Genomic DNA, 25,303 nt, shown 5'->3' on the forward strand with positions numbered 1-25,303 from the left:
TCGGCCGAGCTAAAATTCTTGATTTGTAAAGGGGCTTTAATACGCCTTTTACGGTACCAGAACAGCTGGCCTCGACGTGGCAAATGCTATGGTCGGATGCACTAGCGAAAAACAAATTATTACATTTAAGTTGAGGGTAGAAATGTAGAGTATATAGAGAAGGACAACCTCAAGCCAGCCGTTCACACTTACGCCACATCTTCAGAAAAGACGCTGGAGCCGCATGTTCCACGTTTAGGAACTTTATTCGAACCGACACACAACAATGTAATTGAAATGCTTAACAAAACAAATACTGTACAACATATCAAAACTAATGGCAGAAAATGGCTATCTCCAAGTGAACTCCTCAGTAAATATACATGTAGGTTATAATATCTCAATGAACTACATACTAGTAGCAAAGTTCAGTCATATAAAGCTACCTAACATTTAACCTACAACTAGAACTATATGTACATTGTGAACTATACAAAATAAAATATAAAACTACTCAACCTACAAAAGCTAGTCAGCCTATAGCATATGCTCTAAATCAAAATGACCTAAAAAGCAGTCAATGAATCAACATGCTGTAAACTTTTTTTTCCTTTTCAGATCAATCCAGTCGTTTCAACCGCGTTGGCGACTACAGTACAATTATAGCTAAGAGAACAACACAATAACAAAGTTAACACAACAATGTTATAGATATGCAGGAAATCAAGTGCTGTACAATATATCAAAACATGACGGAAAAAAGTGTTATCAACTGCAATCTTTTAGTGAACTCCTCATTAAAAATAAAATATAGGTTATACATGTCTCAGTGAACTACCTAGCAAGCTGCAGGTAAAACTCTTGTGCACAGGATATCCTGCTAGCACCCTTACACTAATATATTTCTTACATTGTAAGACAGTAGACCTTCTTAAAAAATATTGCTTAACAGTATGCCAAAAGCGTTACTTTTGTTTGGTTTCTCTCCTGTGGGTTTTCATGTGAGCCTTCAGACCACTTAGCGTACCAAACTGCCTGCTGCACTCCTCACACCTGTAGGGTTTCTCCCCCGTGTGAGTGCGCATGTGTCTCTTCAGATGACTCCGCCTACGGAACTGCTTGCTACACTCCTCACATCCGTAAGGTTTATCCCCCGTGTGAGTCCGCATGTGTCTCTTTAGATCACTCAGCTGACTGAACTGCCTGCTACACTCATCACACCTGTAGGGTTTTTCTCCTGTGTGAGTTCGAATGTGTTTCTTCAGATGAACCAGTTGACTGAACTGCTTGCTGCACTCCTCACATTTGTAGGATTTCTCACCTGTGTGAGTCCGCATGTGTGACTTCAGATTGCAAAACTCACTGAACTGCCTGCTGCACTTCTCACACTTGTACGGTTTCTCACCTGTGTGAGTCCGCATGTGAGACTGCAGATGACACAGCTGACTGAACTGCCTGCTGCACTCCTCACACATGAAGGGTTTCTCACCTGTGTGAGTCCGCATGTGAGCCTTCAGATGACCCAGCAGACTGAACTGCCTGCTACACTCCTCACACCTGTAAGGTTTCTCCCCTGTGTGCGTCCGTATGTGTCTCTTCAGATCACTCAGCTTACTGAACTGCTTGTTGCACTCCTCACACCTGTACACCCTCACACCTTTGCCCTGCCCACTGGACTCTTTCCCGAACTCCTCAAGTTTTTCTCCTTGCCAGGTGAGAACACTGTTGGCAGAACCCCCTGCTGCTATTCTCCTGACGTCACCAATACTTTGTGCACTGTCTGTTGTTGCCATGTCAACCTATCTGGATCGACGTCTGTAAAAACAAGAGAAGCGAATATTAAAACGATGGGGAAATATGAATATTAAACTGGTTCCACAGGCCATTTTCAGTCAACCGATCCAAAACATTGAAACCGCTCTGAAACCATACAAAGAATGGGAAATAGTGTGTCACGTCTTCTAGCGTCCATTATATGAATTACTGACTTCCCAGAACGCTGGTGTGTGTTTTTGGGAGGGGCGCTGATTTGCAGTTCTAACATGGGCCAGGTTCTCTAATGCCGTGTTAAAAATCGGAAGTCAGAAATAAAGGCTGTTTCGAGAGCAACGCTCCGACAGTTAGTGAACCGTCCCGTGGTTTTCACACGCCCCTCTCTGGCCGGATGGAATCCAGATGTGAAACACTAGAATGGAAGTTCTGGTGCCGGGGCGCACGCAGGGGTTTACAGTATACACATGGACAGCGAAAACAAATCGACAGGGTCTCTGCCAATACCAGAATCAGTGACCCTTGATAACAGTGGACTTCATATACGGTACAAAGGAGTTCAACACCGTGTTGTGATAAAATAGCAAACTTTTGTAAACACCACACAACATGATCTAATAACCCCCTGTCGACCCTCACGATCTGTTTACGTTTTCTTCTCCCGTCGTCAGCTTCTGACCTTCTTAAATTGGAAAGTTAGACATGTAATAGTGACATACAACAATACGATCCAGTACCAATTAACTGATACAATTTCGACCAAACCACAATACGCCGCTACACTGATACAAACAGTTTGGGCTGAATGCAAGGGCTGATTTAAAATTAAAATTTAAATATCATAGCGCACTGTACAGCCAAACGAAAAGGCACGCCGACACACATTTTCTGCTTTGACACCCCAACAAACCCTCGAACAGCAATACATGCTAACTTTTCTCAACTGGAAGTACTGATAAATCACTCCAATATGACAAGGAACTCCTTTCCAGAGACGAAAAAACGGCTCAAGACCACAAAAAAGACTCGAGGATCGATGTACGAAACAAACCGTACCCCTGCAGACAGGAAGTCTGTAAAAACAAAAACTGATTTTAAAATATGGCGAAATATGTGTAATTACGTATTGGTACAGTATAGAGTGTTCAAAGAAATGCTCGTTTTAGTAAACCAATTCAAAACATTGAGAAACCATACAAAGACTGGGAAACAGCGACCAGTTTTCGTTCGCAGACTTCTTGGAACAAGTTTTCATTTAGGGGAAAACAAACTTCCCAGAACTAGAGAACCAGGCCCATGTGAAAAAATGGCGAATATGCTTTCCCCCGAACAAAAACAAACGCCGGCACTCGGAGAAGTCTGTGAACAAGGCTATTTGTCTTCAATACACTACTAGTAGTTTGCGTGTTTTCTTGCTTTGAGGGTGCTTGGAGAGTAAAAATGCCACAATAAGTGAACCGTCCCGAGGTTTTTAAACGCACCTATCGCAGTTAGTGAACCGTCCCGTGGTTCCCACGCGCCCCTGTCCTGTCTGGCCGCACGGCGGGATGGAATCCAGATGTGGAAAACAAGGCAGGAAGTTTTGGTGCCGGGCGCACATAGGGGTTTACCGTATTCACAGGGGTACTTTTGTAGCAAGAACAGATCAACTAGGTCCCTGCCAATACCAGAATCAGTGGCCATGATAACAGTGGACTTTAAATACGGTACATAGGAATTCAACATTGCGTGGGATAAAATGGCCAACGTTTGCATAGAAAAACCAGCATGATCTACTATTACTAACCCCCAGCTGACCCTCACGGCCTGTTTACGTTTTCTACTCCTGGCCCATCAAACTTTGAGAGCTAGCTAAACATGCATAAGTACGATCTAGCATCTGATATAATTTTCTTATCCTAACTACGATACGCCGCTACACTGTAATAAACCGTTTGGGCCAGTCTTCAATAGGCTGTTATGGCTTATATCACAGCCAAACGAAACGCCATGCCGACACATATTTCATTGTTTGGCCAACTCAACAAACCCGACACCGATAAAAGCCAACTTTTCTTACCTGCAACTCAGTCGATACACAGTCGCCTGTTGAATCACTGCACAATGAACGCGGAACTCCTTTTCCAGAGACGAAAACGGCTGAAGATACACCAAGGAAACTTGACGAGGTACCAAACGAACCGCGTAGCCCTGCAGACAGGAAGTCGCAATGCGCTGACCCGGAAATATATGTAGGAGGTCAAACTTTTCCTGATTGCCCAACAAATGTACACGAGCCTCCGTTTAACTGATTCGTTGACGGCAACACGTGAATGTTCTTAAACCGGCTGGTTCCTTGCCCAGGGTAAGAACAATAAGGAAGTGGTCCCACTGTGACTTGTCCAGCAGTTTGAATGGTGGATTGACCCCCATAACCACATAAACTTATAAACATCCCAGACTGTCTACCAGCTAGAAACAATGGTCAGGGACAGATTAGCATATTACTGGTCACTGATTGAAATATTCTGTACTGGTTTTCATAGGAACATTATCAAATCATACAGAAGGACCCAAAGTAAGTAGCAAAGTTACATAATGCAAGGTTTCAAGATAAGATCACGTGATAATAGGATAATACTATCTCCAGTTCTTGGAAAAACAACTTTCTTCAAATTTCAAATCATCCTTGTCAAAAGTGTATTAAAACATCTACTTACATCTACATTTCGAACTTGAAAATGTCTTCCATACAACTAATAGCCCTTTTATGAGTTGTGTGTGTATAGAAACATGACTTGTAATACTTGACTTATAGTAAGAAACCAGTATAGACCTATGCTCTATAGAACTGTAAAAAAAACAACTACCAGCTGATGTCTCACACTGAATAGCAACCCAGTGTTGCCATTACTTCATATTCTGGACTAAGTGTCCTTCAACAAGCTAATTTCTTTATGATGTGTAGTCTTACTTCAATTTCTTATCTGTTGTCTCTAGATTTCCAACATGATTTGAAGAGTAACTTGTACTTTCTCTGCCAGGCCACCACTGATGTTAACTGCACGGGTGCCTGTAGTATACTGAAGGCCATAGTTTACATTATCTGCTCTTTATATAGTTTTACCGGCCCTTTAATAAGTGATTGATATGTAATAACTTCTGTCTCCAACTAAACTACCGATGTACCAAAAATCAAATGCCAAACATTTCCCAATACAACGTTCCATTTCCGTTCTACCTACAGACTGTGGGTCTTACAGCAAACATGGCCTGCAAAAAAACACAATATCTGAAACGTTTCTTGAATGTAGCTTTATTGAAGGATACTGTGCTGGACAGTACAGGGAATCAGATGATACTACGTTTGCACAAAATTAACTACAGATAGTCCCACTGTTCTTACATGTAGACATTTGCGGCTTATTGGTCACATCGTTTCAACCGCATGGAAGACTTGAACAACATAACAACAAAGCAGACTTAATGAATTATAGGTAATACTAATAGAACACAACAACAAAGTTATCCTAAACAATGAAGTAGAAATGAAGCAAAACAAGTGCTGTACAACAAATCAAAACATGGCGGGAAAATAAGTGTTATCAAATGCAGTCTTTTAGTGAACTTATAGAATAACCAGAAATACCTTGTGAAATAAACGAGATAATCTTTAAAACTATCCAGCTATAACTTACAATGGACTATTTGACCTATTAAAAATTCCTGTAAAATAACCTACAAAACCAGTTAATGAATCAACATACTGTAAACTATTTTTTTTTCTTTTTAAACAAACAATAGACAATAGAATAGAAACAATAGAACAAAAATGCAAAACAAAAGAAGAGCTGTACAAGATATCAAAACCAATTAACCTTAACGAAAGTTGCTAAAAACTGCTGCCTATTTTTTATCTCTTCAGACAGATACGAGGGGTGATCAATAAGTTCTCGGCCCCACCTAGAAATGATAAGCACAATTCAACTTTTGAGGCACAACTTCATAGTATGGAGCCTTTTATCCATATCCTCCAAATTTCAAATCATTGCAGTCATTACTTTAAAGGCATTGTTTTTTTTGCAAATCAGAAGGTCAGTGGCGAGAAAAAAGTGGTGTGAATTGTGATCAGACATGTGTGGGTCGAGTTCCCCATGCCGTAAATTAACAAAAGACATTGTCAAAATGTTTGATAATGATTCTTTTCCTATTTCAAGCAAAAAGAATTGGGTGTCTGACTTCCAGCAGCGCAAGTTGACCCGCCACATCTGGTCAAGTCAATTGTCCACGTTTTTTCCTTCTCCCTTACCTAACATTACTGGGTGTTGCCTGCAAAGTAATGATCACAATAATTTGAATTTTGGTACATATTTATATAAGACTTTATACTTGACATCTATGCTTCGAAATCTGAGCTATGCTTATTATTTCTCGGTAAAGCCGAGGACTTATTAATAACTTCACGTACATGTATAAAGTCTTATATAAATGTGTACCAAAATTCAAATTATTGTGATTATTACGTTGCAGGCGACACCCAATAACATTAGGTAAGGGATAACGAAAAAAAAGTGGACAATTGATCTGCAACCTGAGGTGTGTCGGTCAAATTGTCTGATCACACTTCACCTTCCTTTTACTCGCCACTTACCTTCTAATTTAGAAAAAAACGAACGTCTGGAAAGTAATGACTCCAATGATTTGTAATTAGGATATTGATCAAAGGCTTCATACTATAAAGTTGTGCCTCAAAATTGGAGTTGTGCTTATCATTTCTAGGTGGGGCCGAAAACTTATTGATCACCTCTCGTATTACTTGTAACGAAACTACTTTGCAAAAAAAAAAAAAAAGTATATAAAGCTACAATATATAGCAGTAGCATCCAAACCAACATAGCGCAGATGACGTCCACGGAAAAGCCTGTATGTATATGACAAAACTTGTCGAGTTAAACGGTATGCCAAAAGCGCTACTGTTGAGTTTGTTTCCTGTGGGTTTTCATGTGAGTCTTCAGATTACTCAGCGTACTGAACTGCCTGCTGCACTCCTCACACCTGTAGGGTTTCTCACCTGTGTGAGTCCGCATGTGTGTCTTCAGATTACCCAGCTGACTAAACTTACTGCTACACTGCTCACATGTGTAGGGTTTCTCACCTGTGTGAGTACGCATGTGTGTCGTCAGACTTTCCAGCCGACTGAACTGCCTGCCGCACTCCCTACATCTGTGGGGTTTCTCCCTGTATGAGTCCGCATGTGAGTCTTCAGAGCTATTAAGTGACTAAACTGCCTGCTGCACTCTTCACATGTGTAGGGTTTCTCACCTGTATGAGTACGTATGTGTTTCGTCAGACTTTGTAGCCGACTGAACTGCCTGCTGCACTCCTCACACATGTAAGGTTTTTCACCTGTGTGAGTCCGCATGTGAGACTTCAGATTGCCTAGATCACTGAACTGCCTGCTACACTCCTCACAACTGTAAGGCTTCTCCCCTGTGTGAGTCCGCATGTGTTTCTTCAATGTGCCCAGCTGAATGAACTGCTTGCTGCACTGCTCACACCTGTAGATTTTCTCCCCTGTGTGAGTTCTCATGTGTCGTTCCAGATTACTAAGCCGACTGAACTGCCTGCTACACTCCTCACACTTATAGGGTTTCTCACCCGTGTGAGTCCGCCTGTGTACCTTCAGATGACTGGGCCGATTAAACTGCCTGCTGCACTCCTCACACCTGTACACCCTCACACCTTTGCCTCGCCCGCTGGGCTCTTCTCCGAACTCCTCACATCTCTCTCCTTGCCAGGTTAGAACACTGTTAGCAGAACCCCCTGCTGCTCCTCTCTTGACGTCATCCACACCTTGTACGTTGTCTGCTGTCGCCATGTCAAATATAGCTGGGTAAACTGTCTGTATAAAAGAGACATAAAACAAATTTCAAATCATGAAAAACAATACATGTAGTTAAGTATTGACACAGTAACATGTCAGTATCTGGTGTAGAGCATTGCTTGTTTTCAGTGAAACAATACACAATGCTGATGCCGCTGGGAAACTGGTGTTATTGGGAAAATCAAACACAATATTCCTCTAAAGACCCTTTCAACTATTTACAACAGTCTTATATACCCGTACTTGACTTATTGCAATATAGTTTGGGGATGTGCCTGCCATACAACACTTCACCAACTTACAACTCTACAAAAAAATCACACGAATGGCCACCGCCTCTGATTTTCTCTCACATACAGCCCCTTTATTTCTAAAATTGAAAATATTGAATGTGTTTGATATAAATAAGCTGCAAATTAGTATATTCACGTTTAACTGTCTTTCTAACAATCTCCCCGATATGTTTAAAACTTTCCTAAACCCTAATTCACATGTACACAATTATCATACCAGGCAAAGAAATCTACTCCATATCCCTCTCTTTCGAACATCATTAGCGCAGTCCGCCGTAAAATATAGATGTGCCACAATCTGGAACAGTCTTCCTACAAATATCAAAAACACTTCTTCCCTCCTTACATTTAAAAATGCCCTGAAAACATATCTCATAAACCACCCTAGCCCCTTATAGAAATATTTATCCCATCTTAATTCAAATTGCTATTATCATTTGATTTCATTGATCACACATTTTCTTCTTTTGTGTTACTATAACATATGACTGTGTTAGTTACTTCTCCTTGTTATTTATTGATCCACTGATCATACATCTTTTGTTGTATTATTATAACATATGATTGTGTTCGTTACTTATGTTTGTTATTTATTGATTTCACTGATCGTACATCTTTTGCATTATTATAACATGTGCTAGTTCTTTCTTTGTTAATTATGATTTCATTTATCATGTATTTTGTATAAGCATAGAGGAGGAGGGCACAGCATAAACCGTTAAGGTTTTTTCCCTCCTCCTGCACCTGTTTTATATTTTATTCTCTTCTGTATCTATTATCATTTTGTATGTGCAAACTGAATAAACAAACAAAACAAAACAAACAAACCACAGAAAGATTCAGAGGTAGTGACCAGTCTTTTATTTCTATTATATCCCTCTCAAAAACAAATTTCCTGTCCCTGCCTCTGAAACAAGCTGCTAGCCGGATTGTGCCCTGGCGAGAGCAGTTTACACCATGGCACAGGAGTCGCTGAAAATGTGTTCTCCAAACAGAGGCCAAGCGAGTCAGTAAAAATCCCAACCTCTGCTTAAAATGAAAATGGTCTTTTTGCAGTGTGCCACATTGTCAATAAAAAGTTTTTTTTGAATGATATTGACGTATGCGATATCTAATGCTTGCAGGCATAACAATAAGACAAAAAACACAAAAAGAGAGTTTGAATGTTGACGCCGGACGTCAACCTATTCCTTTAATTGCAATGTAAAACAAAGGCATCTCACAAAGTCATGCTGGTTTCTCTGTAAAATGTGCATCTCTCAAATTGATTTCTCAGTAGCACCCCTGCAGTAGTTAGTGAACCGTCCCGTGGTTTTCCCACGTCAGTGCCTAGCGCCTGGCTGCACGGCGGATGGAATCCAGATGTGGAAATCTAGGCGGGAAGTTCTGGTGCCGGGGCGCAAGTAGGGGTTTACAGTATACATGGGGGAAGCGACAACAGATCAACTCTGTCCCTGCCCAATACCAGAATCAGCGGCCCTTGATAACAGCAGTCTTCATGATCGGTACATAGAAATTCAACATTGCGTAGAGATCAAACTTTTTCAAAGGCTGAGCTTTCAAATAGAACACACAGCATGATCCAATGATCTACTAACCCCCTACCGACCCTCGCGATCTGTTTACGTTTTCTACTCCCCCGTCGTCAGCTTCCGACCATCAAGCAACTGTACGATCCAGCAATTGATATGATTTTCTTATCCTAACTACGTACGCCGCTACACTGAAATAAACAGTTTGGCCTGAATTATGTATAGACCAGACTACAACTTATAGGATGGATACAGGGCCTTGGATAATCCCCACAAACCAAACATCACAGTCAGCTGATTGCAGAGAGGAAGAAGCAGTTGATCAGGAGCGGTTCCATGGAGTGTGAACTCCTACTCAACCGAATGACGTCTACTCTACTCTACTCTATAATACTGTACAAATTCTACGCTGAATATAATGTCACAGCCAGTAAGGAAAAGGCACGCCGACACACATTCATAATTTGTTTTGTCAACTCAACAAACCCTCAAACACCGATGCATGCCAACTTTCCTTACCTGGAACTTGGTTGATACACAGTCGCCTGTTGAATTACTGCACTATGACTGCGGGACTCCTTTTTCAGAGACAAAACGGCTCAAGACCCCAGGACGACTCGAGAAGGTGCTAAATTTTCTGACAGGAAGTTGGAATGCGCTGACCCGGAAGATTATGCTGGTTCGGGGGGGGTTAAATTCCTTTACCTGATTATCTACCAAATGTGCGCTGGTCTCCGTTTAACTTTAATGGTTCGTCAGAAGCAATGCGTGTCTATTGCTCTTAATACTAAATTGATACGTGATGACTTTTGTCTCCAACTTAACTACCGACGTACCAAAAATCATATGCCAAACATACGAAAGGTGAGGCGTTCTGTTCTCATTTTCTGCCATTTTTATCAATCTTACGTCGAAATACAATTTTTCATTTCCATTCTACCTACATTCTTAGTCAACAATAGTTTGAATCAAAGAAGATCACAAAAATTGTGCAACCATTCAAGGGTTCTTACTGATTCTTATTGGTTCTTACAGTGAACATGTACCTTTAGAAAACACAATATCTAAAACTTTTCATCAGCTTCGCTTGATTGATGTTTTGCTGGACAGTGCAGGAAATTAGATAATACGTGTACTACTGGCACTTCCTTCTAAACCAAACGAAATTATTGAACAAACAATTCAACTTCTAACCTATAAAGAAACTATTTGACCTATAGCAAATAGCCTATATTAAAATAACCTATAAAAACAGTAATGGAATCAGCATGCTGTAAACGTTTTAGTTTCTTTTCAAACGAACTTTCTCGCTAGATCTCTCGACTTTCAGCTGAGTCAGAGAAATAAGCTTTGTGGCCAATTAGTCCTGACATTTCCAATGTTTTGTAGGTTAATAACCTTAATGTAAACTGTAGTTAACGCAAATAAACAGTATAATAGAAATGCAAAATTAAGAAGTGCTGTACAAGAGAGGTACAAGGTAACAAAACTAATAACAAAAAAGTAAAAAAAGTTGCTATTAACTGCTGCCTGTTAGTGAACTCTTCAAAATACATTGCATATCACTTCCAACAGAACTATTTTGTTAACCAACAAAACTATATAAGGCTACAATATGAGGAATCAAGATGCTGAAACATTTCTAAATAAACTCTCTCCTCTTTCTGTTTAAGAATAAGGATACAGATCAGGCTATATACACGTTTTGCTTCAACTATAACATGCGGTCTACAATGAATAAAGATAAAATTAAGATGTCACAACCAACTAAGGTTATGTCGTCTCAAACAAAATGCAAAAAGGGGAAAAAGACAACTTTATCAACTTGTCATCACTTGATGGTCTTCTGATTAACTTCCTGCACTGGTAATACTCCTGTGCACAAATTACCCTGCTTGCTTTCTTACACAAAATAGTTGTGCATCATCACTATGACAAAAAAATGTTGTACCAAAGGCGTCACTTCTGTTGGCTTTGTTTCCTGTGGGTTTCTATGTGCCTCTTCATGTTACCCAGTGTACTGAACTGCCTGCTGCACTCCTCACACCTGTAGGGTTTCTCCCCTGTGTGAGTCCGCATGTGGTTCTTCAGATGACCCAGCTGACTAAACTGCTTGCTGCACTCCTCACACCTGAAGGGTTTCTCACCTGTATGAGTATTCATGTGTTTCTTCAAATCACCTAGCACTCTGAACTGCTTGCTGCACTCCTCGCACCTGTAAGGTTTTTCGCCTGTGTGAGTCCTCATGTGAGTCTTCAGAGCACCCAGCTCACTAAACTGCCTGCTGCACTCCTCACACGTGTTGGGTTTCTCTCCAGTGTGAGTCCGCATGTGTCTTTTCAGGTTACCTAATGTACTAAACTGCCTGCTGCACTCCTCACATTTGTAGGGTTTCTCTCCTGTGTGAGTCCGCATGTGTCTCCTCAGATCAATTAGCTGACTGAACTGCCTGCTACACTCTTCACACCTGTAGGGTTTCTCCCCTGTGTGAGTCCGTATGTGTCTCTCCAGATTACCCAGCCGATCGAACTGCTTGCTGCACTCCTCACACCTGTACACCCTCACACCTTTGTCTCGCCCACTGGACTCTTCCCCACATCTCTCTCCTTGCCAGGTGAGAACACTGTTGGCAGAACCCCCTGCTGTTCCTCTCCTGACGTCATCCACCCCTTGTACGCTGTCTGTTGTCGCCATTTTGAAAATGTCTTGATTGATGTCTGTAAAAATAAAAAACGAATTTTAAAACGCGGAGAAATATGTGTAATAAAGTATTGATACAGTATAGGGTGTTCAGAGAAATGCTCGTTTTAGTAAACCAATTCAAAACATTGAAACTGAGAAACCATACAAAGACTGGGAAACAGCGACCAGTTTTCGTTTGCAGACTTCTTGGAACACGTTTCCCTTGGGGGAAAAACAAACTCCCCAGAACTAAAAGAAGTGAACACATGCAGAAAATAGCCACCAACATGAAGAAGAAAGGACAAACACTTGGAAGAAGAAGCACGCAAGTCATCATCAACCAGCTAGTGAGCGGCCACACCAGACTTAACTCCTATAAAAACTGGATGAACCCTGAAATCTCACCTAGCTGCACAAACTGCGGTGCTGTGGAGACCACCAACCACTTCCTGTACCACTACCCTCGCTATGAAAAGGAAAGACAACACATGCTGCTAGAAGTGGAGAATATATATGAGACATACAACACAGCAGAGGACAGCAGAGACACGGACATCACCACGCTGGCTGGAATGAGAGAAGACCTTTCAGAAGGAATCAACAAACAGATGTACATGGCCTTCTCCAAGTACATTGAGAGTACACACTAGGGCTGGGTACCGGTACAAAAAATTCAGGTCCAGGTCCGGTTCAGGTCCAAAGGATCAGGTCCAGGTCTGGACCTAAACCTGGACCTGATGCAGTATGATTCATACCAATGGTCCATTTCACTACAAATAGATCTGTTTGGTGGAGTATTAGACTTACACCGGCGTTTTAAAATCCTTCAACACTAACTGCACCTGTGCGATTGGCTGTAAAACTTGGTAGAAATTACTATAAACTGTAATCTACTTGACTTTTGTTATTTTCTTCCACCTACAAGCGCCAAAACGTGTGAATGCCTGATAAAATAAGCTGTTAATTTTCTAATCGGTCCAACATCCGGTCCACCTAATTTTTTCAGGTCCGGTTTTTCTGGACCGGTCCAATAAGAAAAAAACGGTTTTGTACCGGTACGCTGTACCGATACCCAGCCCTAGTACACACCGTTTCGACGTACTCTCCTAGAAACTCCTCCAGTAACTCTCAAGCACAAAGAACCAAGAGTTAAATACCAAGAGAGACTATTGACTCAAAAGCGAACCATGTGTGAGTGTTACTCAGCACCAAGAGACCACATCCAGCGAAATAATAGACGTTAAACAAGGACAACAACAACAACAAAGAACTAGAGAACCAGGCCCATGTGGAAAATGGCGAATATGCTTTCCCCCGAACAAAAACAAACGCCGGCACTCGGAGAAGTCTGTGAACAAGGCTACTTGTCTTCAATACACTACTATAGTAGTTTGCAGGTTTTCTTGCTTTGAGGGTGCTTGGAGAGTAACAATGCCACAGTTAGTGAACCGTCCCGAGGTTTTTACACGCCCCCCATCACAGTTAATGAACCGCCCCAAGGTTTTCACGCGCCCCTGTCTGGCCGCCCGTTGGGATGGAATCCAAATGTGGAAAACAAGGCGGGAAGTTCTGGCGCCGGGGCGCACGCAGGGGTTTACAGTATACACAGGGGCAGCTAAAACGGATCAACTATGTCCATGCCAAAATTATACCAGAATCAGGGGCCCCTTGATAACAGTGGTCCTCATATACGGTACATAGAAATTCAGCTCTGCTTTGCGATAAAATCTCCAACTCAGCATGATGGACTAACCCCTACCGATCCTCACGATCTGTTTACGTTTTCTACTCCCCGTCATCAGCTTCCGACCAGCAAATTTTGAGAGCTAAGCATATGCAACATCGAGCATCTGACATAATTTTCTTATTCTAACAACGATTCGCCGCTATACTGAAATAAAGAGATTGACCTGAATGCATGGACCAGGCTACAACAGGCTAAAATAATTATAAGGCCAAACGAAAAGGCGTGCCGACACACTTTCAATTTCATTGTTTTTGTCAACTCAACAAACCCTCGAACACCGATGCATGCCAACTTTTCTTACCTGGAACTTAGCCGATATACAGTCGCCTGTTGAATCACTGCACAAAGAGGTCGGAACTCTTTTTTTCAGATCCAGAGACGAAAATGGGTCAAAACACCAAGAAGACTCGACACAGTACTACAACAAGCCGTATCCTTACATACAGGAAGTCGTAGTGCTGTGCCCCGGAAGTGTTTTCCAGATGGAGACCAGCTTCCGCTACCTGATTACCCAACAAATGTACAGAATTCTCCGATGAACACTGACTGAACCGATTACACTTATATATGTATCTCCAGCAGTCCAGCTGCATTGAAGGCAGCACAATGTGTACATGTATCTACACCTCAGTGTTCACATACCTTATACATACAGTTCGTACATACAGTTCAGTAGAAGCCTTTTAATTGCACAACGGATAACCGCACACTCCTGTTAATTGCAGGGAATCCCAAAATCCCTAACCTGTGTGGTGCAGCTGGATAACTTTATTTCGCATTATTGCACCGTCAGGATAATTGCACGAAATGCGCTGGCAAATGTAGTGTGCAATTAAACGGCTTCATCATTATCATAAGTACCCCCAGATGACCCCACGAGGGCGTCTAGTAGCCTTCTACTGTATTAGGAACATATGGAATCCAGATATTAGATTTGAACAAGTGAAGGGGTAAGTGTTCCTACCCGTGAAGCCTTACCGACCATATCTTATATAAAGTCCTTGTTCCGACCAATGATGCCTACATGTTAAACAAGTGACAAAGTTCACAGGCCTAATCTCCAATTACATCTATTGTTGGCGAGAAAGTATCCAAAATGATAGACAGCCCGCCAGACATGAAACTCGCCTGGGATACTGTTTTACCCCCGGTACATCTGCTTGGAGATTTCACAAACCATCCGCTTTCGACTTAGAGCCTGAGGAACGCTAGATACTAGTATGTTAAGATTTCTTAGCTATAGTTTTATTCTTTGTTACACGCGCAGTCTCCTCAACTTTACTATGATTATATAATAATGTAAGAGCCATAATAATATGGAACAGGTGTATTGCGAAGGGGAAAATATACTGAGCTTTGTAAAGTTCCTGCTTCAAAGCTCTTGTCTGATCGAAAAACAAATGCTACAAATTTTCATAGACCTTTGAGGCTTATTGGTCATGTCGTTTCAAACGCTTTGTGGATAAGTAAAACTGTCAGATGATAAAACAACACACAAAAAAAGTGTGTCCGGTAAACATAAACAATTTATTTGAGATGTCATACAAAGAAACAGGTCCTGTACAACATATCCAATCTACTGGCAGATAAAAAAAGTTGCTATCAATTGCTGTCTATTAGTTAACTCCTAGGTTAAATATTGGTTATTATTTCTCAAAATAACTACCTTATAAACATGAAAAAATCACCTGTAAAACTAAGGGCTAAAGAACAAAAATGCTAAAAACTTTTGTTAAATCAATATCCTTGCTTGATTTCAGCTGACATAAATTGAAAGAAGCTTTACGTCGCCAAAGACCTTCACTTCTGTGGCCAGTTAGTCCTGACATTTCAAATACTCTAGTACTACCGCATGTTATAAAAAATCTATTAACACAATAAAAAAACTAGTTAACCCAAACAAACATTATAATAGAAATGCAAACCAAAATAAAAGGTGCTGTACAACATTATAGACTAGTGATAGATAAACCAAAGAAACTTACTATCGACTACTCTGTCTAATCTCGACTATCCTGAGTAAAATATTGGTTATTATCTCTCACAAAACTACTTTAACTTATGAGTTAAGGAATCAACATGATGAAAATCTCTTTATCTTAAATCAACATTCTCGCTGCATCTCTCATTTTTGAGCTGCTGTGTTAGCCGTAGGGTAGTTAAGCAAACTGCACTCACTTCCATAGTTTCACCCATTCTACAATGAAAAAGATAACTTCCTAAACTACTAACACCGACATGCACATGGTCTGGGAACCCCTAACACAAATTCAGTTCTCAACTTGTGCATCAAATACAGTTTTATATCTTGCATCAAGCAGAATGACAAAGTCCTCACTCCTTTTGGGTTTATGTCCTGTGGCTTTTCATGTGAGTCTTCAGATTACTCAGCTGACTGAACTGCCTGCTGCACTCCTCACAGATGTAGGGTTTCTCTCCAGTGTGTATTCGCATGTGAGTCTTCAGATTACCCAAATGCCTGAACTGCCTGCTACACTCCTCACACTTATAGGGTTTCTCCCCTGTGTGAGTACGAATGTGTCTGTTCAGACTTTCCAGCCGACTGAACTGCCAGCTACACTCTTCACACCTGTAGGGTTTCTCCCCTGTGTGAGTCCGCATGTGAGTCTTAAGAAGACCCCGGTCACTGAACTGCCTGCTGCACTCCTCACACTTGTAGGGTTTCTCCCCTGTGTGGCCATGCATGTGTCTCTTCAGATTACCCAACTCACTGAACTGCTTGCTACAATAATCACACCTGTAGGGTTTCTCCCCTGTGTGAGTTCGCATGTGAGTCTTCAGATGACCCAGCCGACTAAACTGCCTGCTGCACTCCTCACACGTGTAAGGTTTCTCACCTGTGTGAGTACGCATGTGAGTCTTTAGACCTATTAAGTGACTAAACTGCCTGCTGCACTCCTCACATCTGTAGGGTTTCTCACCTGTGTGAGTTCGCATGTGGGACTTCAGATTACCCAGCTGACTAAACTGCCTGCTGCACTCCTCACATCTGTAGGGTTTCTCCCCTGTGTGAGTACGCATGTGGGTCTTCAGATTGACCAGCTGACTGAACCGTCTACTGCACTCCTCACACATATATGGTTTGTCTACAGTGTGAGCCCGCATGTGGCTTTTCAGATGACTTGGCTGACTAAACTGCCTGCTACACTCCCCACATCTGTAGGGTATCTCCCCTGTGTGAGTACGCATGTGGGTCTTCATATGACCCGGCTGACTAAACTGCTTGCTGCACTCCTCACACCTGTACACCCTCACACCTTTGTCTCGCCCGCTGGACCCTTCCCCGAACTCCTCACATCTCCCTCCTTGCCAGGTGAGAACACTGTTGGCAGAACCCCCTGCTGCTCCTCTCCTGACGTCATCCACACCTTGTACGCTGTCTGTTGTCGCCATGTCACAGATATCTGGATCAACGTCTGTAAAAACAAGACAAGCGAATTTTAAAAAGTGGGTGAAATATGCTAAGTGATAATAAACTGGTACAAAATGTACCGCAGTATAGGGCGTGTAGAGAAATAGCCATGGTCAGTAAACCGATTCACAACATTGAAACCGCCGTAAAACCATAGAAAGGAAAAAGTGGCCAATCTTCTAGCCTCCTCTAGACTTCCCAGAACGCGTGTATTATTTTAAGTTCTAACATGGGCCAGGTTCTGTAAGGCCTGGAAATCGTGCTAAAAATGGAAATCATAAATAAAATGCTGACACCACTTTTAAGTCATTAAAGTAATGTGTAGCTGTCATTAAAATAATGTGTGCGGTTTCTCATGTGTTTCGAGAGCACCCCTGCAACAGTTAGTGAACCGTCCCTGGGCCCTCCCACGCCCCTGCCTGGCCGCACGGCGGGATGGAATCCAGATGTGGAAAACAAGGCGGGAAGTTTTGGTGCCGGGGCGCACAAAGGGGTTTACAGTATACATAAGGGCAGCGAGAACAGATCAACTGTGTCTCTACCTATACCAGAATGGCCCTTGATAATAGTGGACTTCATATACGGTACATAGAAATTCCACACTGCGTTGCGATGAAATGGCCAACTTTTGCATACAGCACTCTGTATGATCTACTAACCCCCCGTTGACCCTCATGATCTGTTTACGTTTTCTACTCCCGTCTTCACCTTTCGACCAGCAAACTTTGAGAGCTATACGCAGGCAACAGTACGATCCAGCATCTGATATAATTTTCTAAACCTAAGTACGATATGCCGCTTCACTATGAAAAAATAGTTTGGCCTGAATGTATGGGCCAGACTACAAATTCTAGGCTGAATATCACAGGCAAACAATTTTTTTTTTTTTTCAACTCCTACAAACCCTCGAACACCGATTAAAGACAACTTTTCTTACCTGGAACTTAGTTGACATACAGCTCAGTCGCCTGTTGAATCACTGCACAACGACTGTGGAACTACTATCTCCAGAGACGAAAACGGCTCAAGATACACCACAGAAACTTGACGAGGTACCAAACGAACCGTAGCCCTGCAGACAGGAAGTCGCAATGCGCTGACCCGGAAATATATACAAGAGGTCAAACTTTACCTGATTGCCTAACAAATGTACACGAGCCTCCGTTTAACTGATTCGATGACGGCAATACATGCTGGTTTGTCTTTATGAACAAACCAACATGTATTAAAATACTAGATTGATATGTGATGACTTCTGTCTCCAACTAAACTACCGATGTACCAGAAATCAAATGTCAAACATTTACGAAAATTAAGGGAAAATATAAACAAATAATTACTGGATAATTTGATATTCTCTTCCATTGATGTTTCCTTTGTTGTTGCACTTACAGCCTTCTTATTAATTATCTTCACCATTATCTGATGACGTAATTGATGCTCCTCTGTAGACCAACTATAGTTTAGTACATCTCTCTCCTGCTTTCACCACCTCAAATATGAACTTCTGATAACACTCCCGGACACACAATGTTAACCGATAATTTCGCTCATACATATGCTATCGAATCCCAAACTATTCCGGCTAATGACAAGAGCTTTTAAGCCACTGAAGGGGACAGGGCAATCTGAGCATATTTATATTTCAGCCATACATAGTATGGTGAAATATATTGTATTCGTAATGTTTCTTTCTTTCTTCTTTCTCCTGTCAAATCTTCAAAGTGATTCATCTCCGCCGTTCCTGGACCGAATGAGCTGAAATTTGGCACAGGGGTAGAATGGGCCAATACCTTGATGCTTTTTTTCTCAGTTTTTTCATATCTGCCTCTAAAATGATTTTATTGAGATTTTTTTGGTCAATTTTAGACCAAAACTGTATATTTTGGCCCCTGTACCCTGGTATTACAACCAAATGAGCTGAAATTTGACAGAGATGTGCCTTGATAATGCCCCCATATAAATTCGATAACACTTTTGATGTACAGTACAACAAAATGCTTATTTTTGCGATTTTTTGACCAATTTTTGACCAAAAAAGGACACTTTTGGCCCCTGTACCCTGGTATTACAACCAAATGAGCTGAAATTTGACAGAGATGTGCCTTGATAATGCCCCCATATAAATTCGATAACACTTTTGATGTACAGTACAACAAAATGCTTATTTTTGCGATTTTTTGACCAATTTTTGACCAAAAAAGGACACTTTTGGCTCCTGTACCTTGGTATTGCAACCGAATGAGCTGAAATTTGACACAGATGTGCCTTGATAATACCTTCATATAAATTCAACTAGAAAGGCCGACATTTGCTTGAGAGCAAATACAGCATATTTCAGCCATACCCGTTCCCATGCAAAATTGAACTGTTCCAAATCACTCCTGCGCAAAAATTGAACATTCTAACAGTAACTTCTCGAAATGAACTACTACCAAGGCCGACATCAAGGATCAAAAAGGATTGACATGAATGAAATTAAAGCCATCATATAGAAGTCAAACGAGTGACATTTGGTATAACATCTACACAAATCACAGTCCAAAGGATGAATTAATATTAATATTAACAAAATTATAAATTAAAAAACAGAAAGAAACAAACATGCCGATAACGGGGATCGACCCCGGGTCGGCGGATTACAAATCGAACGTGCAAACCACAACACCAAAAGCTCTAGAGCAACTGACGTGGTCAGTTTGGCAGCGCTTAAACCCCACTGTTACACAATAAGCAGCATAATATATTTGACCCCCCCCCCCCACAGAAAAATACTAGTATGTGGACGTCGTCACGATCAAAATAAAGATAACTAGTTACCGTCAAAAAACAGAAATGATGCACAAAACACCATGACATCTCGTGTGGAAGTATCTTTTGCCCTTTCCCAAGGAAAACTGATTTCGCCTACTAACGTTATCAGTTCATGCATGTTTTTGACAACAAACGGAGATACACAACGACGGCAGTGGCTTGTCAGCACTTGCCTGCGGTACCAGCGTTCCACAGTTCTCATATAACGTTGTTTTGACGAATTTCACAAACGAAAACGCCTTTCAATGTACATTAACAAGAGAGTGAACAATGTAAGGCTAGCCATTTCTCACCTAAAGATGTTCTGCTACCGATGACAACCGAAACTGGGTAGAAGCTGACGTAAAATGCACAGAAAACTGCAGACTAAATGCAGTTGCTGCGGGAGTCTGTGACGTAAATGTTAAATTAAAAATGGACGAGTCCGGGGTGGAATCTTCAAGAAGGTCTGCATAAAAATCTCAAACCTAAAAGTTTCTTTCCGTATATGTTTTGTGTATATTTGTAATTGCTGTTTTCAAAATAATGGTCACATATTATATTCCTATTTTCTTTGCAGTAACGTTTTATGGAGTAACATAAATTACAAAATCCTCTCAAATATGAATGGTTCCGTCTACATATAAACATGACAATCAAATGTTGCGTCATTGCCGACGAAGTGTTCCTTTCTCTTCGCTAATTGGCTGGCGGCACAATTCAATTACTAGTAATTAGCAGACTGACACCTGTCACCTGTCGCCCAAGGCGGGAGTTATTGCTTTGTTTGCCATATATGGAACGCACTAAACGTCGAGAATGGCCAAAACACCTCCCGTAAAACCCCGAAATGGGTCATTTTGAAGTGATATACGCCAAAAATGAAAATTGGGTTCTTTAAATAAATACTCCATGCACGCATGTACCAAACTTTTAGGTATTGGTCCACTCTACCATATGCATTGTGCAAAATTTCAGGTCATTCGGTCCAGGAACGACGGAGATGAAAATTTGACAGGAGAAAGAAAGAAAGAAGAAGAAACACAAGTTAGGAATGTTTGTAAGCATAAGTCCGTGAGATTTCTGAAACAACAGCAATTCCGTGATAAACGGAACCTTCTAAAAACGTACGGAGCTAACCGTTAGCTCCGTACGTTTTTAGAAGGTTCCGAGTGCAGCGAAAATACCATCGATAGCGATTCAACTTCGGATGGCAAACCGGACAAAAGTTATAAGTACTGTTGAAGTCATTATAAAGTTTTTATTTGCCTTTGACGGTTTGACCTGAAATACTGTTACGCTAAACTCCTGCAGAGAAGTTAAGTGACTGCTGTGATTATTACAGAAATGCCCCTAAAAACTGATACAATAAGCTGATACTGATACAATAAGCCTTCTGAATAGACCCCCAACGGGGCTCTGCCCCTGGACCCTGCCGGGCCGGGGCCTTCGGCGTTCTTCGGCGGCCCCCGAAAAAAATTCTGGTGGGAACACTGCAGTATATCAAGGAGCTTTTATCAGCAAAAAGATAAAAGATAAAAGCTCCTTGAGTATATCCAGTGTTTTCGCCAGAAATTTTTCACAGCGTCGGGGCAGGGGTCCGGGGGCCGCCGAAGGCCCCCGGCGGGGTCCAGGGGCAGCGCCCCGGTGGGGGGACCTTGCATTTTAGGCTATTGACAAGGCTTATTTTATCAATTTTTAGGGCCATATCTACGATCATCGTAGCAGTCACTTAACTTTTCTTCAGCAGTTTGACGTAACAATATTTCGGATAAAAGCTTCAAAGACAACTAAAAACTCATAAACAACAAACTTTACTCAGCTCAACAGTACTTGATGAATATTGTCCGGGTTGCCATCCGAAGTTGAAGCGCTTACTAAGTTAGAGCGCTAGTAACGTTATCTTCGCAGCGTTGTTAGCCACCGTGCGACTTATGTAATGCTGACGGTTTGATATCCCTGCGTCGCCGCCTCGCCGTCAGACGATATTCCCACGGACATGTTTCAAGAAAAATACCGGGCAAAAACCGCTGTTTCGCGTCAGATTCTATTCTTTAAAACATGTGGGACTCAGTGTTACAGTCTAATAAATATTTTGTAGAAGCACCGCTGTGGGAAAGAAAGTCCAAGGAATGTATTCACGAAGCATGAATTTCGCTGTACGGCACCATGACTGTTTGAAACTCTAATCAACATCCGCGTTTGATTGATAGCCGGCGGCCCTTTGACAAAGTCGGCGAAGGATCCCACTAACACTGCCGACACTGCCCTGGCGGTTTGTGGGCGGGGTCACTAAATGCGAGGCTTGCCTGACGCCCGGGTTTTACATACAAACTTACGATGGTTTGTAACTTACGTTGCCGAGCCAAAGAGCTTCAAATTTAGAACAGGAATTTTGGGAACGCGACCCGCTATTGTTCCAAAATTATGTCGGAAAGAATTGATTCTATTTCCCGCGCTGAAATAAAAATTACGCAACTACTAGTAACTGCCTGTTGGTCAACCCCGATACAGGACATTCCCCGGGAACTGACTGTTCCGGGGAGGGATCCCACCCCACTGATAACTCGCGGCAAGGCACACTCGCTACACTTTTTACATTTTTTGGCGCGAAAGCAGGGTGGCACACGCAAAATTTAGAAAAGGAAATTTGGGAACGCGACCCGTTCTTGCTCTAGAAATGTGTCAGAAAGAATTGATTGTATTTTCCTCACAGAAAAAGAAATGACGCAACTACTAGTAAGAGCCTTTGTTTACATCAACCACGCTCCCCAAGTAAGGAGTTTCGCGGGAAAGCTTATGCATATTGGCTGTTCCGGGGAGGGATTCCACCCCGCTGATGAACGTGCGGCAAGGCCTTCTCGCCGCTTTGTTTACATTTCCGCGGCGGTCCTGGGACGGGTGGGAGGGGCTGCAAGACAGCGGTACGGCGGGCCGGTGCTATAAAACACCTCCCTTGGAGCTGATAACTTCCTGAAACAGCGAAGGCGCGTGCTTGACACGTGCCTATGTATTTTTACTACGATGTTTTTCTTTATTTCCCAATTTTTTTTTGCCGCTACGCTGGATGAAAAAGCAGCGTAGCGGGCCTTTTACAGCGTCGTTTTTCCAGGCCACAGCGTATCGGCCCGCTATGCTGAAAAGGCCTGGCGAGTCGTAGGGCCCCGCTTATGAATATTAATTAGCCTTCGCTCTTCGCGCACAGGTGTGGACTCCGTGCGGGGTCACGGAAGGTCACGCCAGGAGGCCAAAAGAAAACAAGTTACCCCTCAGAAAAGTGCCAAAATGAATTATTCTAAAGTAGTTTATGTCAAAACTTTTACTTGGATCATCTTACCAACTATCTAATGCCTATCTACACCAAATTTCAGGCCATTCCATTGTAAGACCAGGGTACAGGGGGACAATATATTTTATTTTGGTCAAAACATGACCTTGAAACCTCAATAAAATCATTTTAGAGGCAGATATGAAAAAAAACTGAGAAAAAGCATCAAGGTATTGGCTCATTCTACCCCTGTGCCAAATTTCAGATCATTCGGTCCAGGAACGGCGGAGATGAATCACTTTGAAGATTTGACAGGAGAAAGAAGAAAGAAAGAAACATTACGAATACAATATATTTCACCATACTATGTATGGCTGAAATATAATAACACTTTTGGTGTACAGTGCAACAAAAGGCTTATTTTTTGCGATTTTTGGCCAATTTTTGACCAAAAAAGGACACTTTTGGCTCCTGTACCCTGGTATTACAATTAAATGACCTGAAATTTGGTATAGATAGGCATTAGATACTTGGTAACAAGATTCAAGTCAAATTTTTGACATAAACAACTTTAAAATGATTAATTTTGGCACTTTTCTGAGGGGAAATTTGTTTTCTTTTGGCCTCCTGACGTGACCTTCCATGACCCCGCACAGAGCCACACCTGTGCGCGTCAGCCGGAGAGTTGATTGAATCAAAGACCTAGCCAATCAGCGAAGAGGAGGCCAAAGGCTAATTAATATTCATAAGCGGGGCCTCATGATCCCGTACATAGCAGTGTTCCCGCCAGGGGGAGCGAAGCCCGCCTAAGGCTCTCGCATTTTACACTGTTCAGAAGGCTTTATATTGTATCAGTTCTTAGGGGCATATCTATGATAATCGCAGCAGTCACTTAACTTCTCTTCAGGAGTTTAGCGTAACACTATTTCAGGTCAAACCGTCAGAGGCAACTAAAAACAAACTTTAACGTTACTGAGTTCAACAGTACTTATAACTTGTTATCCGAAGTTGAAACGCTAGCGATGGTATTTTCGCTGCGCTGTTAGCTCCGTGCGACTGTTGTTGACGGTCTTATAACGGTATATTTTGCACCCCTGTACCCTGGTATGAGTAACATTTGGTATAGATAGGCATAAGATAGTTGGTAAAATGATCCAAGTAAAATTTTTGGCTTAAAGTACTGTAAAAGGCTTAATTACAGCACTTTTTTTAGGGGAAATTGGTTTTCTTTCGTTCTCCATGCCATGATCTTTCGGACGTTCACCCCACAGAGCTGACATCTGCACCTGCGTCTAGCCGGCAGGAAGAGTTAATTCAATTAATGGTTCAGCCAATCAGCGAAGAGGAAAGCGAAGGCTAATTAATATTCATAAGCGGGACCACACAATACGTTAGCTTGAAGACTCAGGCCGTACAGACTTCTCGCCAGGATTTTTTCAAAGCGTCGGACAGGGGTCCGGGGACCGCCGAATGTCCCTGGCGGGGTCCAGGGGCAGGGCCACTGTGGGGGGGGGGGGGGGGGGGGACCCAGGTGGGCGAAGCCCCCCCGGAAGCTCTTGCATTTTAGACTATTGAGAAGGCTTCTTTTATCAGTTTTTTTTAGGGCCATATCTACGATAATCGTAGCAGTCACTTACTTCTCTTCAGCAGTTTGACTTTAAAATATTTCGGGTCAAAGCTTCAAAGACAACTAAAACCTCATAAACAACAAACTTTACTTAGCTCAACAGTATACAAAAATATTGTACGGGTTGCCATCCTTAGTTGAAGCGCTTATTTATAGCGCTAGTATCTTCGATGCGCCGTTAGCCGCCGTGCGACTTTTGTTGACGGTCTGATATCCCTACGTCGCCGCCTCGCTGATATTCCCACGAACATGTTTCAAGAAAAATACCCAGCAAAAAACGCTGTTCTGCGTCAAATTCTATTCTATAAAACATGTG

The 25,303-nt window shown here is 42.0% G+C and overlaps 2 protein-coding genes across 2 annotated transcripts in view; both read right to left on the minus strand.

Moving 5' to 3' along the window:
• Positions 1–1,772, minus strand: part of LOC118416342 (zinc finger protein 431-like) — a 9,879-nt gene extending 8,107 nt beyond the window's left edge. The window contains exons 1-2 of the mRNA XM_035821433.1: positions 1,635–1,772; positions 948–1,604 (exon numbers count right to left, since the gene is read on the minus strand). Of these exons, the coding sequence (XP_035677326.1) occupies positions 948–1,604; positions 1,635–1,772 (795 nt within the window). The remainder of the gene's footprint in view (positions 1–947; positions 1,605–1,634) is intronic.
• A 5,435-nt stretch (positions 1,773–7,207) lies between these two features.
• Positions 7,208–17,303, minus strand: LOC118415931 (gastrula zinc finger protein XlCGF57.1-like; the record flags this gene model as incomplete). The annotated part of the gene is made up of 3 exons (XM_035820885.1): positions 16,573–17,303; positions 11,485–11,852; positions 7,208–7,286 (listed from the first exon to the last, which is right to left on the minus strand). Coding segments are annotated over exons 1-3 (1,155 nt in total), but the record flags the coding sequence as incomplete, so codon positions are not given.
• Positions 17,304–25,303: the final 8,000 nt, after the last annotated feature.

This window comes from Branchiostoma floridae, chromosome 5, assembly GCF_000003815.2.
Source record: "Branchiostoma floridae strain S238N-H82 chromosome 5, Bfl_VNyyK, whole genome shotgun sequence".
Classification (NCBI taxonomy): Eukaryota; Metazoa; Chordata; class Leptocardii; order Amphioxiformes; family Branchiostomatidae; genus Branchiostoma; species Branchiostoma floridae.